This window comes from Lepus europaeus, chromosome 10 (genome assembly GCF_033115175.1).
Source record: "Lepus europaeus isolate LE1 chromosome 10, mLepTim1.pri, whole genome shotgun sequence".
Classification (NCBI taxonomy): domain Eukaryota; kingdom Metazoa; phylum Chordata; class Mammalia; order Lagomorpha; family Leporidae; genus Lepus; species Lepus europaeus.
The window spans coordinates 20,526,719-20,543,744 of NC_084836.1; the positions used below are offsets into that span (position 1 = coordinate 20,526,719).

The 17,026-nt window shown below is 40.2% G+C and overlaps 1 protein-coding gene across 5 annotated transcripts in view; it reads right to left on the reverse strand.

Moving 5' to 3' along the window:
- SCYL2 (SCY1 like pseudokinase 2) overlaps positions 1-17,026 on the reverse strand; it is a 64,391-nt gene that overhangs the window by 33,936 nt on the left and 13,429 nt on the right. For 3 of the 5 annotated variants that reach the window (XM_062203066.1, XM_062203062.1, XM_062203065.1), the window contains exon 2: positions 14,262-14,466. In XM_062203066.1, the coding sequence (XP_062059050.1) occupies positions 14,262-14,438 (177 nt within the window). In that variant the 5' untranslated portion in view covers positions 14,439-14,466. Of the gene's footprint in view, positions 1-14,261; positions 14,467-16,756; positions 16,969-17,026 lie in introns of those variants that run through there. The other 2 variants (XM_062203063.1, XM_062203064.1) reach the window with 2 other exon arrangements.

The window sequence follows — 17,026 nt, forward strand, 5'->3', positions numbered from 1 at the left end:
TAAAAATCCATAGTGGTATTCACTATAGCTCTGGAGTTTATTACAAAATCTTGAAGAGTTTTTTGAAAGAAAAGTTGTAAGTTAGGAAGCGCTTACTTATAAAAATTCTAATTCACAAGCAATCTTTGACCTATAAATAAACTATACTCTCTATACTGCCCTTTGGGCAGTAAAGTACAAGAAGCTATTCCCCTATCACCTCTCTTTGAAATCATTCACAGTTTATTCATACTATTAAAAGCACATACTCTGCCATTTTTTCATTCTCCCTCAGTTACCAAAGGAACTATATCTGACCTGCTTCCTCCTCCTTAATAAATCAACCAACAAATAGCCTTGCTAAGAGGTGAAAAACAGCTGCTGACAGCCTATGAAGTAGTCTTAATATTATCTGCACCGGGGCTGGTGTTGTGGCGCAGCGGGTTAACGAACTGGCCTGAAGCGCCAGCATCCCATATGGGCTCTCGTTCTAGTCCTGGCTGCTCTACTTCCAATCCAGGTCTCTGCTATGGCCTGGGATAGCAGTAGAAGATGACCCAAGTCCTCAGGCCCCTGTATCCATGTGGGAGACCCAGAAGAAGCTCCTGGCACCTGGCTTCGGATTGACTCAGCTCCGGCCATTGCAGCCATCTGGGGAGTGAACCATCAGATGGAAGACCTCTCTCTCCCTCTCTCTGTCTCTACCTCTCTGTAATTAACTGTCTTTCAAATAAATAAAATAAATCTTTAAGAAATATATATATTATCTAGAATTATTATGTTGTGTTATATATTATTAGGAATACTTCATAGGATTATTGGAGAATAAATGACAAAGCAATATGAAACATCACAATACCTGATATATTATAAACATTCAATAAATGTTAGCTAACAATGTTATACCACTGATTAACAACATGATCTATAATTTGTTATTTTTCTATTACCAGTAACAGCTTTCTGTGAACATAAATTGGACAAATGACACCGTTCTGAGCAATGATATGCACATTTAAGACCAACAGTCAGGAAGCATCTTTGAAAGACAAGAGACTCATCAGACTGTCAACTTCATAAAGAACATTAACACATTAGGCTAAACAAAGTGATGTAATATATACCTGATTCCACACCTATGTTACACAGACACAAATAATCAGCATCACATAAGAGTATATCAGAGGTTAAAAGCCCAGTTTCCAGAGCTACATAAACCTAAATTGAAATCCCACTTCTGCCACCTATTTTTGTTGGCCTTGACTCAAACCCTGGTATTACTTTCATACCAGAGTCATAAAAGGAATAAGATAAAGAATAAAAATACTATAATATACTCTACAGGTGAAGTTTCAGGTATTAGTCTACTAGAGAATTTTACAAATTTTATAAATAGAGACATTCCCAAGTTAACTACTTACAGAAATAACAATAGCTAATATTTGTATAGTTAAATCCAAGCACTGTCCTAATGTTGATCAAGGGTTGTTTCTTCATAGCAACCCTATAAAACAAGTTATTATTACCTTTATAGATAAGGACACTGATTCATTTAAGATAATGTAAATGTTTCATTTAAGGGGTAATGTTTCAATTAAGGGGTAATGTTCATGTAAGGGTAAATGTTTCATTTAAGATCTCACAATGAGTAAGATGAAAAATCAAGATTCAAAATAGATACTTTAATTCTAGGAGTATAATCTTAGTCAATATATCATTCTATTTACCCAAAAATAGCATAAGGCAAACATGGCACACAAAAGGAAAACATGTGCCTTCAGGCAAGGAATCATTTGAGTGACAGCTTTAAATAGTTGTCATATATAAAAAAGTGATCCCTGTTAAATTTAAGAGTGGAAAAAGAGAGGGAGATGTACAATTTGGGACATGCTCAATCAGACTTGCCGCAAATGGTGGAGTTAGAAACATGCCAGGGGATTCCAATACAATCCCATCAAGGTGGCATGTACCAATGCCATCTCACTAGTCCAAGTGATCAATTTCAGTTCACAATTGATGGCTCTGATAGGTCTAAGAGTCAAAGGGATCACACAAACAAGACTAGTGTCTGCTAACACTAACTGATAGAATCAAAAAGGGAGAGAAAGATCCAACATGGGAAGTGGGATACACAGCAGACTCATAGAATGGCAGATGTCCTAAACAACACTCTGGTCTCAGAATCAGCCCTTAAAGCATTCGGATCCGGCTGAAGAGCCCATGAGAGTATTGTAGGCATGGAAGCCAAGATACCATGGAAAAGAAAAAAAAAAAAAAAAAAAGACGACGACGACCTAAATGAAAGATCTCTGTGAGTGAGATCCCAGTGGAAAGAACAGGGCCATCAAAGAAGGAGGTACCTTTCTCTGAAGGGAGGAGAGAACTTCCTCTTTGACTATGACTCTATCGGAATAAGATCAAAGTCAGCGAACTCTAAAGGCTTCCATAGCCCTGGCAACTCATGACTAGAGCCCAGGGAGATTACTGACGCCATGAACAGGAGTGTCAAATTGTTAAGTCAGCAACAGAAGTCACTGTGTACTTACATCCCATGTGGGATCTGTCCTTAATGTGTTGTGTAATGTGCAGTGATGCTATAACTAGTACTGAAACAGTATTTTTACACTTTGTGTTTCTGCGTGGGTACAAACTGATGAGATCTTTACTAATTATGTGCTGAATCCATCTTCTGTATATAAAGATAATTGGAAATGAAAAAAAAAAAAACCTGGTGTTAAATTGGAAATGGCATAGAAAATTAATTAATTTTTTTAAAAAAATATTATGTAGGATCTCTGTCTTTAATGTGCTGTACACTCTTATTTAATGCTATAACTAGTACTCCAACAGTATTTTTTTTCACTTTGTGTTGCTATATGGGGGCAAACTGTTGAAATCTTTACCTAACATATACTAAACTGATCTTCTGTATATAAAGAGAATTGAAAATGAATCTTGATGTGATTGGAAGGGGAGAGGGAGTGGGAAAGGGGAGGGTTGTGGGTGGGAGGGAAGTTTTGGGAGGGGGAAGCCATTGTAACCCATAAGCTGTACTTTGGAAATTCATATTCATTAAATAAAAGTTTAATAATAATAAAAAAAAAAGAATTCCACACACACACACAAAAAAAAAAAACACATAATCATAGTTCTTTTGACCGTTACAACACACAGGACAACTAGGAAATAAGAGTTTTACATAATATTAATTTGAATGAAAACAATGACCTAGAAGTTCAAGTTCTCAGTCCACCAATAATGTACACAATCCTATCTTAGTGTTTTGCTATAACACATTTTATAAATGCACCTAATTTAAACGTGTTTATTTTTTCAAGATGTTTTATATCACCTGAAATGGCTCTTGAGTTCTCAGTTTGACTACTCTAATAAAGAACACCATAGTTCAAAAAGAAAAGAAACAATATGGCCGGCGCCGCGGCTCAATAGGCTAATCCTCCGCCTTGTGGCTCTGGCACACCGGGTTCTAGTCCCGGTCGGGGCGCCGGATTCTATCCCGGTTGACCCTCTTCCAGGCCAGCTCTCTGCTGTGGCCCAGGAGTGCAGTGGAGGATGGCCCAAGTGCTTGGGCCCTGCACCCCATGGGAGACCAGGAGAAGCACCTGGCTCCTGCCTTGGGATCAGCACAGTGCGCCGGCCGCAGCGCACAGGCCACAGCGGCCATTGGAGGGTGAACCAACGGCAAAAGGAAGGAAGACCTTTCTCTCTGTCTCTCTCTCTCACTATCCACTCTGCCTGTCAAAAAAAAAAAAAAAAAAAAAAGGAAACAATATAAAACTCTTTCAAATACTCATTTATTGTTTTAGGTCAAAGATGATTGATTCCTACATAGGCTAGAACAAGTTTTCAACCCTCTTAAAATTTTTTTTCTCTTTGTTTCAATCATGTAAAATTAATTAATCACATCAAAGTGGTATTATTAATCCCTCAGGTTTCATATTGACTTCCTTAAATAAAACTTGCACTCTTCAAACCTTTCATCAGAATTTAGTATCATCTTCAATTTGTTTTTCTTTTACTACTGTGCTACATTCCCCACTCAGCTGACACATATCACTTCTTCTAAGTCTTGTCATGTTGAAGGACTTTCAAGAAACAATGAAGAGGCCTGCGCATGGCTCATTTGGCTAATCCTCTGCCTGTGGCACCAGCACCCCAGGTTCTAGCCCCACTTGGGGCACCGGGTACTAGTCCTGGTTGCTCCTCTTCCAGTCCAGCTCTCTGCTGTGGCTGATGGCCCAAGTTCTTGGGTCCCTGCACCCGCATGGGAGACCGGGAGGAAGCACCCAGCTCCTGGCTTCGGATCGGCACAGTGCCGGCCGTGGTGGCCATTAGGGGAGTGAACCAACGGAAGGAAGACTTTTCTGTCTCTCTCTCTCACTGTCTAACTCTGCCTGTCAAAAAAAAAAAAAAAGAAAGAAACAATGAAGAAACAGTGCCTTATGTGTTTGTATGCCCAACAGGATCTAGTAGTTTCTTACAGCTAGAAGACATTCAGATGTTCATCACCTACTGACAATAAAGATAAGCAATTAATAGGTGTTTTTTTTCTCATTTTATTTGAAAGGGAGGGAGGGAGGGGGAGAGGGAGAGAAGGGGAGAGGGAGAGAGGGGGAGAGGAGAGAGGAGACAAGAAAGGAGAGGAGAGAGGGGAGAGGGGAGAAGAGAGAGAGATTTTTCTCTATCCACTGGTTCACTCCCCAAGGAGAGGATAGAGGGCAGAGGGCAGAGGGGATGGGGGGGGGGGGGCAGGGGAGGAGAGAGGAGAAGGGAGAAGGGAAGAAAGGGGAGGGGAGGAGAAAGAGATTTTTCCATCCACTGGTTCACTCCCCAAATGCCCATAACAGCCAGGCCTGGGCTAGCCCAAAACCGGGAGCCCAGAGTTCCATCCAAATACCCCACATGGGTGGCAGGGATTTAAGTACTTAAACCATCATCTGCAACCTCCCAAAACACATATCAGCAGGAAGTTGGATCTGAAGTACAGGGTAGCTAAGACACCAACCAGACACTCTAATACGGGATGTGGACATTCCAAGGGGCAGCTTACCCTGTGCACCATGCCCACTCCATTATCAGATTAAAATATTTTCAACTTTTTATTATGAAAAATGTCAAATGTATAAAAAAGATGAACTAGCATAAAAAACAGCACATCTTCTATTTAAGATTCAGTAACCGCCAACTGTAATTAAAATCTGAGATTTTTTTTTATAAACACATTATTGACAAAATAGAAACAATAATTGACATTCTACTACTTACTCAAAGCATATTCCTTAAAACACATTGGTAAAGAAGGTTACCTACTAAAAATGCATTTTTTCTTCAGCAGCCTACCTCTAAAGCAAACAGGCTCTAAAATTATTCTAAAAACTGTAGTAGTTGTCACAACAGAGGATGTTCCATTTGGTTTAGACTTAATTTATAATTTAAAAAAATTACTTTGCTTACTGCATAGTTGAAAACAAGATAGTTCAATTAATAAAATCCATTGCATAATGTAAAGTCCTCCACTAACCTAGCCACTAGAAATGTTCTCTGAAATAGAGATGGTCTGTGATTTCTACTTTATGGACCCTTACTAACTGGCCACAGGTGACTGCCAAGCATCATACTCTTCATTTTTCACCTAATTTTGGGATAATATTCTTTGTTCAAAACAAATTTATAAATAGGTTTATTTTTGAAAAGACTGAAATGTAACAATAGGTACCCCTTAAAATTATTAGAAATATTCAATGATCATTTTTGATCTAAGCCAACTAGACTGGTAGATTCAGCTCTGCACAATGTCATTGTTTAAAACTTTTAATTACTAAAATTATTTATTATAATTTAATTGCACATTTGTCCACATAATAGTAGCAAGCCTAACCCAAGAATACTGACATCTGGAAAACATAATGTAGATTTTATAGTAAGTAAGGGACTATGTTGAAGCCTACATGGACTACATGATCAATTAAATTTCTACCATATAACAATCTTTTTTTTTTTTTTTTTTTTTTTTTGACAGGCAGAGTGGACAGTGAGAGAGAGACAGAGAGAAAGGTCTTCCTTTTGCCGTTGGTTCACCCTCCAATGGCCGCCGCAGTAGCGCGCTGCAGCCGGGGCACCGCGCTGTTCCGATGGCAGGAGCCAGGTGCTTATCCTGGTCTCCCATGGGGTGCAGAGCCCAAGCACTTGGGCCATCCTCCACTGCACTCCCTGGCCACAGCAGAGAGCTGGCCTGGAAGAGGGGCAACCGGGACAGGATCGGTGCCCCGACCGGGACTAGAACCCGGTGTGCCGGCGCCGCAAGACGGAGGATTAGCCTGTTGAGCCACGGCGCCGGCTCCATATAACAATCTTTAAGTCAATCAATCTTCTCTATCTTCAAAGGTGGAAACAATCATTTATTTGAAGGTGTTATAAAGTTCCTTAAGTAGTCAGAAAAAAAAAAAAAAGCAGGCCAATAAACACAACTTTTAAGGCAAATTATCACCAAAACTTCCCTATTTAAAGAAGTTTAGATATAAAAGTCATAATAAGTAAATGTGGGACATTAGAAGACAACTAATAAATGTTAAGTCAAATCAGTTTTGAAGAGTAGTTACCTGGCAATGTCAAACTTGTGTCAAGATAAATAGAAATATTTAATAATAAATAAATGCTTAAGTCACAAAAGACCAGGCAATTATATATATAAGCATATACACATATACAAGTTATTTTTCTTTTAAGTTTTTTTTTGACAGGCAGAGTGGACAGTGAGAGAGACAGAGAGAAAGGTCTTCCTTTTTCCGTTGGTTCACCCTCCAATGGCCGCTGCAGGTGGTGCACTGCAGGCGGCGCAATGCGCTGATCCTTAGCCAGGAGCCAGGTGCTTCTCCTGGTCTCCCTTGCGGGTACAGGGCCCAAGGACCTAGGCCATCCTCCACTGCACTCCCGGGCCATAGCAGAGAGCTGGCCTGGAAGAGGAGCAACCAGGACAGAATCCGGCGACCCGACCAGGACTAGAACCCATGGTGCCATGCGGAGGATTAGTCTATTGAGCCACGGCACCAGCCTTTTCTTTTAATTTTTAAATGTATTCATGAGAGGAACAGCTCCCGTCTGCTAGTTCACTCCCCTCAAGTGCCTGCAATGGCCAGGGTTGGGCCAGGGTCAGACATGAGTCCAAGAACCAGGAACTCAATCCAGGTCTCCCTTGTGGGTGGCAGGGATCCAACTACTTGAGCCATAACACCTGCTGCTTCCCAGGGTCTATACTGCCAGGGAGATGCAATCAGGAGCCAGAGGTGGGAATGACCCAGATACTCTGATATGGGACATAGGCAACTTAACCACTAGGCCAAATACTTATTTTTTTTAGAATGGCTGCTCTGAAAAGCCGTCTTTGCATTGTTCCCAGACCGGCTCCCCACGGACTGCGGCAGCTTTGTAGCCAGAGTCCCCGAACTCTCGCTTTCTCTTAAGTCCACTACATCGGATCATGGGTGCCCCACCACATCAGACGTGGCCGTGGACACTAGCTCCGAGACCACCACCAAGGGCTTGAAGGAGAAAAAGGAAGTTGTGGAGGTGGCGGAGAAAGGGAGACACGCCCCTGCCAATGGCAACACTAATGAGGAAAATGGGGAGCAGGAGCGGAATAAGGAGGTAGATGAAGAGGAAGGAGGAAGGTGGAGAGGAGACCAGGAGAAGCACCTGGCTCCTGGCTTCGGATCAGTGTGGTACGCCGGTCGCAGTGGCCATTGGAGGGTGAACCAACGGCAAAGGAAGACCTTTCTCTCTGTCTCTCTCTCTCACTGTCCACTCTGCCTGTCAAAAAAAAAAAAAAAAAAAGAGAAAGATCTGCAGGGGTTGGCATTTGACCTAGTGATTAACTCATCTGTTAAGAAGTCCACATTGCTCTTGTACTATGCAAATTAACAGTGAAACTACTACTCAAACAGTACTTCATACTTTGTGTATCTGTGTGGGTGCAAACTGTTGAAATCTTAGTATATATCAAGTTGACCTTCTGTATACAACGATAATTGAAAATGAATTTTGATGAAGAATGGGAGGGGAGAGGGAGTGGGAAATGGGGTGGTTGCGTGTGGGAGGGAGGTTATGGGGGGAAAAGCCATTATAACCCAAAAGTTGTACATTCGAAAATAAATAAGTCCACATTGCATTATTGGAAAGCCTGAATTGGAATCATGGCTCTACTGTGCATTCCACTTTCCTGTTAATGTGAATCTTGGGAGGCAGCAGGTGTTGGTTCAAGTAGTTGGGTCCCTGCCACTCACAGGGTGACCTGGAATTGAGTTTCAAGCTTCCAGCTTTGGCTTGGTCCAGTACTAGCTACTATAGGCATTTGGGGAATGAGCCAACAGATGAGAATTTTTTTTCTCTCTCTCTCACTCTCACTCACTCTCAAATAACAAATAATAAAAATCTAAAAACAAAGAGAAAGAACATGAGAATATGTTTGAAAGGAGTATCTATGTTCAGATAAGTATTTTAAGCCTAAGCATAAAACTCTGTAGAATGGCTGTCAGTTACAAAGGTGTAACAGAAGTACAGTAGTATGAACACTATCTGCAATTAGATATTTTAAAAGTTCAGGTGGGAGGGGAGCATGGAATATTACTCTTAATTTTCATAACTTAAGGCCTGTGTCGCGGCTCAATAGGCTAATCCTCCGCCTTGCGGCGCCGGCACACCGGGTTCTAGTCCCGGTCGGGGCGCCGGATTCTGTCCCGGTTGCCCCTCTTCCAGGCCAGCTCTCTGTTGTGGCCCGGGAGTGCAGTGGAGGATGGCCCAAGTGCTTGGGCCCTGCACCCGCATGGGAGACCAGGAGAGGCACCTGGCTCCCGGCTTCGGATCAGCGCGGTGCGCTGGCCGCAGCGGCCAGCGGAGGCTGAACCAATGGTAAATTAGGAAGACCTTTCTCTCTGTCTCTCTCTCTCTCACTATCCATTCTGCCTGTCAAAAAAAAAAAAAAAAAATTCATAACTTAAATAGACCTTCCACCCAGAATGCCTAAGATAAAAGACTGACTATGTAACAAGGTTGGTAGGGATGTAGACAAACCATAACTGCTGGTAAAAGTAGACATTGGTACAACAGCTCCAGACAAACTGTTTAGCACAATCATATCCATTAAAATTTAGCAATCCATATCTAAATGATCTGTCATATGATACATACTCCCATAAGAATGTTCATAGCAGTACTTTATATAAGAATAAAAAGAAAACTTGCTGTGCTCAACCACATAGATGTTAAGGAGCCAAACACAAGAGTATACATCATATAATTCTATTTCAATACAGTTCATAAAGTTCATAAACAGGACCAGGATAGTGGTTACCACTGAAGAGAAGGGAGGTAGGAGTCAGGAGCAGAAAAGTACATCAGTTATTACTGAGGTTTTATTTCTTGATCAGAGTGCTAGTCATATGAGTATGTTCACTGAGAACATTCATCAGGTTGCACTCATAATTGGTGCACATGCCATGTTGTACCTAAGCTCTTAAAAATAAGTTTACATTTTAAAACAATAGACAACATAACTTTTGCTCTTTGCTTATCATCTGGAAATGTGTTGGCATCCCTACTGAGACTAAAAAAGAAAAACATCATGACTGCTCCAATGGCACATATATAAAAGAATAAAATTTAAGCGGACCAGCACTGTGGCACAGCAGTTCAAGCCACTGCTTGAGGCAACCACATCCCATTCAGGAGAGCTGGCTCACATCCCAGCTACTTCACTTTTGATATTGCTCCTTGCTAATGAGCCTGGGGTACTTGGGTCCCTGCCACATTCATGGGAAACCAGGATGCAGTTCCTGGCTCTGGGCCTCGGTCTGGCCCAGTCCTAGATGTTGTGGCCATTTGGGAAATCTATCAATGAATAGAAGATATTTCTCTCTGTCACTCTGCCTTTCAAATGAATAAATTTCAACAACAACAAAAATAGAGTAAAAGGATCAAGAAATGCTTCCAACTGATACTTATAAAGGAAACTAAACAAATCCACATATACCCTGGTGGTTTATACCATTAGTACATAAACCTAAACAGTAGCACCAATACCAATAAGGTATAAATATCAATTACACATTGATATATTATAAATACATCAATTTCAACATGTTTACAAACTTTATATTTAATAGTTTATCCAAATAATAAATGTTTTTAAATCTTCATAGTATATACATGTATACAAATATACAAAACTAGCCTGACAAAATAAGTGCAAAAAAAACACTACTTGTTTTGTCCTCAAAAAGTTGTCTCAGCAACTTTTTGTTTCATTTTCATAAGTTATTCACTACAGAGAGGCTGGTGTTGTGGCACAGTGAGCTAAGCTGCTGCCTGTAACACTGGTGTTCTATATGGGAGTGCCAGTTCTCCCAGCTGCTCCACTTCCAATCCAGTTCCCTGGTAATGTATGTGCCTGAGAAAACAGCAGAAGATGGCTCAAGTGCTTGGGCCCCTGCCACCCACGTGCAAGACCTGGATGGAGTTCTAGGTTCCTGACTTCAGCCTGGGTCGACCCTGGCAGTTGCAGCCATTCGGGAAGTGAACCAGCAGATGGAAGTTATCTCTCCTCTGTATCTCTCTGCCTTTCAAATAAACAAATAACTAACTAAACAAATAAATAAGTCTCTTTAGGGGAAGTGGGTAAAAGAGGCTGGGAGGGTAGGAAAGATGCACTGAGTCATAACGCCCGTTTATGGGGAGGAAAAAGGTGACTAAGGATAATATCATTTTTCATTATTTTTCTTTTAGTTTCTCTAGATCAGCACTGCCTAAGAGAACTTTCTGTAATGATATAAAGTTCTAAATTTGCTTTGTCTATTATGATAGCACCAGCCACATGTGGGTAAGGAACACTTAAAATGTGACTAGTACAAATAAGGAACTGAATTGTATTTAGTTTTGTTTTTCTTTTTAAAGATTTATTTATTTATTTGAAAGTCAGAGTTACATAGAGAGAGGAGAGATAGAGAGAGAGAGAGAGAGGTCTTCCTTCCAATGGTTCACTCCCCAGGTGGCCGCAATGGCCGGAGTTGCGTTGATCTGAAGCCAGGAGACAGGAGACAGGAGACAGGAGCTTCTTCAGGGTCTCCCACGCAGGTGCAGGGGCCCAAGGACTTGGGGCATCTTCCACTGCTTTCCCAGGTCATAGCAGAGAGCTGGATTGGAAGAGGAGCAGCGGGGACTAGAACCAGCGCCCATATGGGATGTTGGTGCTTCAGGCCAAGGCGTTAATCCGCTGCGCCACAGCACCAGCCCCTGTATTTAGTTTTAATAATGGAAACAGATATGTCTAGTAGCTATCATAATGGATAGTATAGCTTTATATTATCAGTTTATATGATTCGCTGTAAATAAAAATAAGGAACTGAAAAATAATATATTTTTGATTAAGGAAGAAATTAAAACTAGGCTTCAATGTCAAGTTGGTTAGAGACTTAGCATATTCCTTAAGGTTTTAACCAGTGATAAAGACAGGATACTCAGTTCTGACTCCTTAGTTTGAAGGAGGCAAAAAAAACATAAAATTTAAATAATGTTCCTGAGAGCACCGGTGTATTCCAAAACTATTTTCTTGCTTCAAATTAGTAAATTTGGGGGAAAAAATGGAATGGAGCAAAGTTTCCTAAGAGAACCCAATCCTGGCACTCAACAGTTGAGAACGGGGCTCTATCATTTGTGTTCTATGAAGAGCAACTGAAGCTCCAATACTCTCAGGGGACTGCAGCATATAAATTAGTGACATTAGCATGCACTGAGAATTCCTTAGGTAAAGCACAAGATACTATTATGTTACCACATTCTTAATAAAAATGCATGATTTTATTTATCTGGCAGCCTTGTTTTCATCTTACATAATCAATTTTTTACCATTTTAAAAATATTTCTTTATATATTTTAAAGTCAAAGTTACAGAAAGACGCAGAGACAGAGAGAGAAAGAAAATCTTTCATCCACTGGTTCACTCCCCAGATGGCCACAATTTCCAGGGCTGAGCCAGGCTGAAGCCAAGAGCCAGAAGCCTTATCTGGGTTCCCACATGGTGACAGGGACCCAACACTTAAGCCATCCTCCATGCTTTTCCCAGGCCGTTAGCAGCGAGCTGGATTGGAAATGGAGAAGCTGGGACACAAACTGGCCCCCAAATGAGAAGCCAGCATCACATTTTTTTCTTTTTTATCTGCTCTGCCACAATACTGGTCCTTATGATTAATTTTTAAAAGCATTATGCACTAGTATTAGAGTTCAGCCATTTCTGTAATGCCATTACAGTTTTTTAAGGAGTGGTTTTTCAAGAAACTACTTTATAGATGGGCAAGATCTTGGTGACTTGAAACAATCAAGAAAAAAGCTTGTATCAATCAGCATTTAAGATTCAGATCATCTTATCATCTCAATAAAGAATCCCAACCAAGTGGCAATAAAAACTAGATTTAACAGTTAGGTATAAACCACATACCAGCAACTTATCATAAAACCAATATTCCTATTTCATAAAGTATAATCAAAACCAATTTGATCTTCAGTATACCTGTCTGAGAAACAAACTGTTTGGAAAATATCAAAAAATATATACTCACAATCATATGTCTGTGATTGGGAAGTCTGCATAATAAATTCTGTACATCTTACAATCATGTATTTCACTTGTAGGGAAGTAAAAGTACTTTTGGAAACAGTAATTTTTTTTTTTTTTTTAAATGTGGTGGATATCCTAGATTCAGGGACAGGAGATAATCTTTTATTTATTTATTTATTTATTTATTTATTTATTTTGACAGGCAGAGTGGATAGTGAGAGAGAGAGAGACAGTGAGAAAGGTCTTCCTTTTTGCCGTTGGTTCACCCTCCAATGGCCGCTGCAGCCGGCTCTTCATGCTGATCTGAAGCCAGGAGCCAGGTGCTTCTCCTGGTCTCCCATGCGGGTGCAGGTCCCAAGCACTTGGGCCATCCTCCACTGCCTTCCCAGGCCATAGCAGAGAGCAGGCCTGGAAGAGGGGCAACTGGGATAGAATCCAGCACCCCAACCGGGACTAGAACCCGGTGTGCCGGCGCCGCAAGGCGGAGGATTAGCCTGTTGAGCCACGGCACCGGCCTGGAAACAGTAATTTTTGAAAGAACATACTTCTACAAAGATTTTAAAACTGAACATGATTCTTTAACAATTACAACAGAAGCTAATAGTAAAATTTAACACAAATGATCCTCCATATTTCTTAGAACCATCTGTTGGTGTCATAACCAAAGAATGAAAAAAAATTACAAATCATTCAAACCACTCTTTACTAAATGAAGTTAGTTTCAAAATCAGTATGAAATAAATAACCTAAAACACACTACTGATTACTTTCTGCAATATATATGTCCCAGTGTTAAAACCCATCAGGTTTAACACAAAATAGTATAGCAGTCTATTTTCTAAAGGCTATAGAGAAAGAGAGAAAAAGAATGCAGTAAATAAGACATATTTAAGGTTGAAAAAAAATAACTAGTTATTTTGTCAATAATTTACTAATGAACCTGAAAGGAAATTTAAGGATCATGACAAATTTCATAGATATACATTTTGTTAAATATTTCTATCTAATATAATAAAATATTCACATCTGACATCTATTTTATTATGTAAGTAAAATCAGATCGTCAAGATGTTACACTATGTCAGAAAGCGAATCTATTACCGGGATATTCAGGATATGTTTAAAAGCATTTGTCTTTGTATGATTTCAGAAGAGGAAATACGAACTAAAGAGTCATTTAAGAATCCATTTACCTGGCCGGCGCCACGGCTCACTAGGCTAGTCCTCCGCCTGCCGCGCCGGCACCCCAGGTTCTAGTCCCGGTTGGGGCGCTGGATTCTGTCCTGGCTGCTCCTCTTCGAGTCCAGCTCTCTGCTGTGGCCCAGAAGTGCAGTGGAGGATGGCCCAGGTCCTTGGGCCCTGCACCTGTATGGGAGACCAGGAGGAAGCACCTGGCTCCTGGCTTCGGATCGGCGCAGCGCACCGGCCGCAGCGGCCACTTGTGGGGTGAACCAATGGAAAAAGGAAGACCTTTCTCTCTCTCTCTCTCTCACTGTCTAACTCTGCCTGTCAAAAAAAAATTTTAAAAAAAATTCATTTACCAAAAAAAAAAAAGAATCCATTTACCAACTTTTTGCATGTCTTAACATAAACATACATTCATGCACTTCATGGTACTTAGGATGTGCTTTTTCTAACTAGATTCTGAATAACTTACCTGCTTTGTTGATTTCTTTGTGCCATTAAAAATCTTCCAAGCTAGCCCATTCCCACCACTGGCAATGTGACGACCAACATCAAACTCTCTAGTGACAGGATTTCCCATTACAGCGCTAGTGACATCAGCTGTGACTTTTGTAACAGTACTCTTCAATTTATTAAGCATTGACTCCATGGCTGCAATACTAGGTGGTTCCAGCTACCTAGAAATACAGAAAAATAGGGAGAACTGATCATTTTTATTTGTATAAACATTTATTCTTAATTTAATTTAAAAAGCTTAATACCCCCAAACAATGATCAAAACAATGTTATATAGAAAAGTTGCATGTTTGTTATGTCTTCAGAGAACCCAACATACTAGAGCACAAACTTAAGTCTAGTAACCCAACTGCTCCTTTTAACCTCAGTTCTTTCAGACCATGAAGACATATTTGCACTTGACACTGACATGAACAAAGAGAATGAATGTCATTGAACTCTGTAACATTAATCCTTAAAGGTGTCTTTAGTGTTTAGAACCTCTCAGTAACACTTCACATTAAAAATAGCAACATAAATATCTAAAAGGAAATGTTATATACTGATTTGTGTTCATAGAAAGTTTCATTTACTATTAAAATAATAATTATTATACTATGAAATTATTTAAGAATATTTCCTGAGAGAAAAAGATTCCTGGCAAAGGTACAATAAAAGACACACAAGCAGAAGGTCACCTATTATTTTTAATAATTTGACATGTAAATAAATCAATATTTAATAAGTCTTTATATGGCCCAGCATTGTGGCACAAGGGGTTAAGCTACCATCTGCAACACCAGCACCCCATATTGGATTCCGCTTAGAGTTCCGGCTGCACCACTTCTGATCCCCCTCCCTGCTAATGCACCTGAGGAAACAATGAAAGATGGTCCAAGCGCTTGGGCCCCTACACTCACATGGGAGACCTGGATGAAGCTCTCGACTCGACTCTGGGCTTTGGCCTAGCCCAGCCCTGGTTGTTGTGGCCCTTTGGGGAGTGAGCCAGCAAAGGGAGAGATCTCTCTCTCTCCCTCTCTCTGTAATTCTGACATTCAAATAAATAAAATAAATCTTAAAAATAACATACACATGTTTTGTTCTTAATAGCGTTATTAACAATCAGTTATTGTTAATTAGTGATTGCTTAATAAACACAATGGTCAGTAACTATTAGTAATAATTAGTCATTGTTAGGTTTGACTTATTATTTGGTGAATTAAAACAGACTCTACTTGTGATGGTATCTTTTTTTTTTTAAGAAAACTTTCTTTAAACTAGAGTTTCCTATCTACTGTTATACGAAGACTTCTCAGGGAATATATAGGAGAGGACAGGAAAAAGAAAAGGAATGAGGGTAGAGTGGAGAGGAGACTTTAAGTTCAAAAGCAGTGGTTTCTAACCTGGAATCACAGAAAGAACTCAAAGAATTAGAATTAGGCTTTTCAGGCTCCACACTAGATTTGGTTATTTAATATATTAAGCAAATATACTACTGTATCACAGTTATAAAAGTATTTTTTAAATTATTTGAAAATAACTGGTTTCCTTTCAAATCATACATATTTTAATCAGGAATTCAAGAATGTTATTCTCTAACTTTTGGCCATGATAGAGGAAAAAAAGTCTGAATTTATTTTTTGCCTTAGAAAAATAGAAAATTGAATAAAATATATAAAACAAATGTTTTCACATGTTAGGTATGCAGCAAGATCCTGGGAGGCCAGCGAGAAAGAAAACTAATAGGGTAAACCCTAGGCTTGCCCTAGCTTTCTGCCTAGAGGCCCATTCTAAGCTATGAGCAAAGAGTAGAACCCAAGGAGCCATCTAGCTGAGTTGAGAGGCTAAGAACATAAGCTGGAATTCGAGGATGCTGAGGCTGCTAGACACCCAAAGACAGAATTTTGAAGTGAAGGAGGCCGCACTGAAAAAGAGCATAGGCGTATCCTTCACACTTGGTTAAGTGCTAAGATGTACATAGCAGGCATGGACCCACTAGAGAGCTATGCGCCGGACAGTTTCAGACTTCAGGGCTGCAAAACCATTCACTATCTCATCCTACTATCCCAGAGTAGAGTCTTCACTGGTCACTAAGGCATTCAGCAGAAACTCTAGAAGCAGTGTGACTTAGTAGTAAACCATCCTTAGAGTAAGCTCATCTAAACCTGCTCTAACAAGGTGAAAGCAATCCTCAAATGACCTAATTTATTGTAAACTGTTAACCTGCCTCCCAGAACAAAACTCAACATTCATGAAAGGAACACATACACAGGTACGCATGCACACACATTAAATACCAAGCAATGTAACATTCATTGTTCAGCATGTAATCAATAATCATCAAAAATGCCAAGGAGAAAATGTGACCTATAATAAAATGCAAAAATCAGTCAATAAAAACAGACTTAAAATGACAGATTACAGGAGCAGGCGTTGAACACAGCAGTTAAGTACACCTCTTGGGATACCCACATCCCAGTAGGAACATCTGGTTTGAGTCCCAGCTCCTCAACTTCCAATCCAGTTTCCTGCTCAAGCACACCCTGGCAGACAGATGATGGTTCCAGTACTTCTCTCTCTGCCACCACGTGGTAGACCAGAATAGAGTTCCAGGCTCCTGGCTTCAAAGCCTGGCCCAGCCCTAGCTGATGTAAGCATTTGGAGAGGGAACCAGCAGATAGAAGAGCTTTCTCTGTTTCTCTGTCTCTGTATTTCAAATAAAGTTAGACACAAATGTAAAAC